Here is a 765-nt window from a genome sequence, read left to right on the forward strand (position 1 = left end):
CTCCTCACATTCTGGGATTCTGAATTAGAGGCTGAAAACTCGAGTTTCTCAGTGGTGCTACTTTGGTACTGCACGATACCTCAGGTTTTCATTTGTTATTTAGCAATTATTGCCAGGCCTCTCTCCTCTCCTCTCCTCTCCACATCCCGAGCAGTCTGCAGCTCCTTCTCCCAGTGACATTTTGAACCCCCAGTTTGATATTTTACTCTCGAAACAAGTGGGACAACAACCTCACTGCCAATTTTTAACTGGTCTCGGTACAGGACAGCGCTGGGAAGCAGAGCAGGGACCCCAGACCACTGGTGTTATTTATCTGTCATTACTGAGTGTGCAAGTGCTGAGTTTAAGAGAACATTTACTCACACGGCATCTTAAGAAGAAATCCTTGTAACCCCCCTTCAGGACGTAGAGTTCTGGGTAGTGCAGGTTGGGGTATTCGTTACCCAGCCGGTCCCGCTCTCTGACAAAGCGGCACCTGTAGCAGGGAAAGATCCCCCATTAAATCCCACGGTCAATAAATAACACACAAAAAAAAACCAGCGCTCACCCAGAAATTCTTGGCTTTTGGAAGCAAGCCACTGCCTACAGGGAACAGGCAGAGGAGCCAGACTGGGTGCAAAGCTGTGGGCAACTGGTTTTCCAGTTTTCCCTTTCCCTGTTAAGAACTCACATTCGAGGACCCCGCTCCGAAGAAAACTCGCAGTGGAACACAATTATCACTCGCTTGTTCTCCGACGCCTGGATCGGCTTTTTTTGCCAGGAAGT

General features: G+C 48.8%; 1 protein-coding gene across 1 annotated transcript in view; it reads right to left on the reverse strand.

Moving 5' to 3' along the window:
- Positions 1 to 363: 363 nt before the first annotated feature.
- LOC104536667 (M-phase inducer phosphatase 1-like) overlaps positions 364 to 765 on the reverse strand; it is a gene marked incomplete at its 3' end in the record, with an annotated part of 2,975 nt that continues 2,573 nt past the window's right edge. Inside the window, exons 4-5 of the mRNA XM_010179364.1 lie at positions 671 to 765; positions 364 to 475 (exon numbers count right to left, since the gene is read on the reverse strand). The exon at positions 671 to 765 is cut by the window's right edge and continues 63 nt beyond it. Of these exons, the coding sequence (XP_010177666.1) occupies positions 364 to 475; positions 671 to 765 (207 nt within the window). The remainder of the gene's footprint in view (positions 476 to 670) is intronic.

This window comes from Mesitornis unicolor, unplaced genomic scaffold, assembly GCF_000695765.1.
Source record: "Mesitornis unicolor isolate BGI_N332 unplaced genomic scaffold, ASM69576v1 scaffold48432, whole genome shotgun sequence".
NCBI lineage: Eukaryota > Metazoa > Chordata > Aves > Mesitornithiformes > Mesitornithidae > Mesitornis > Mesitornis unicolor.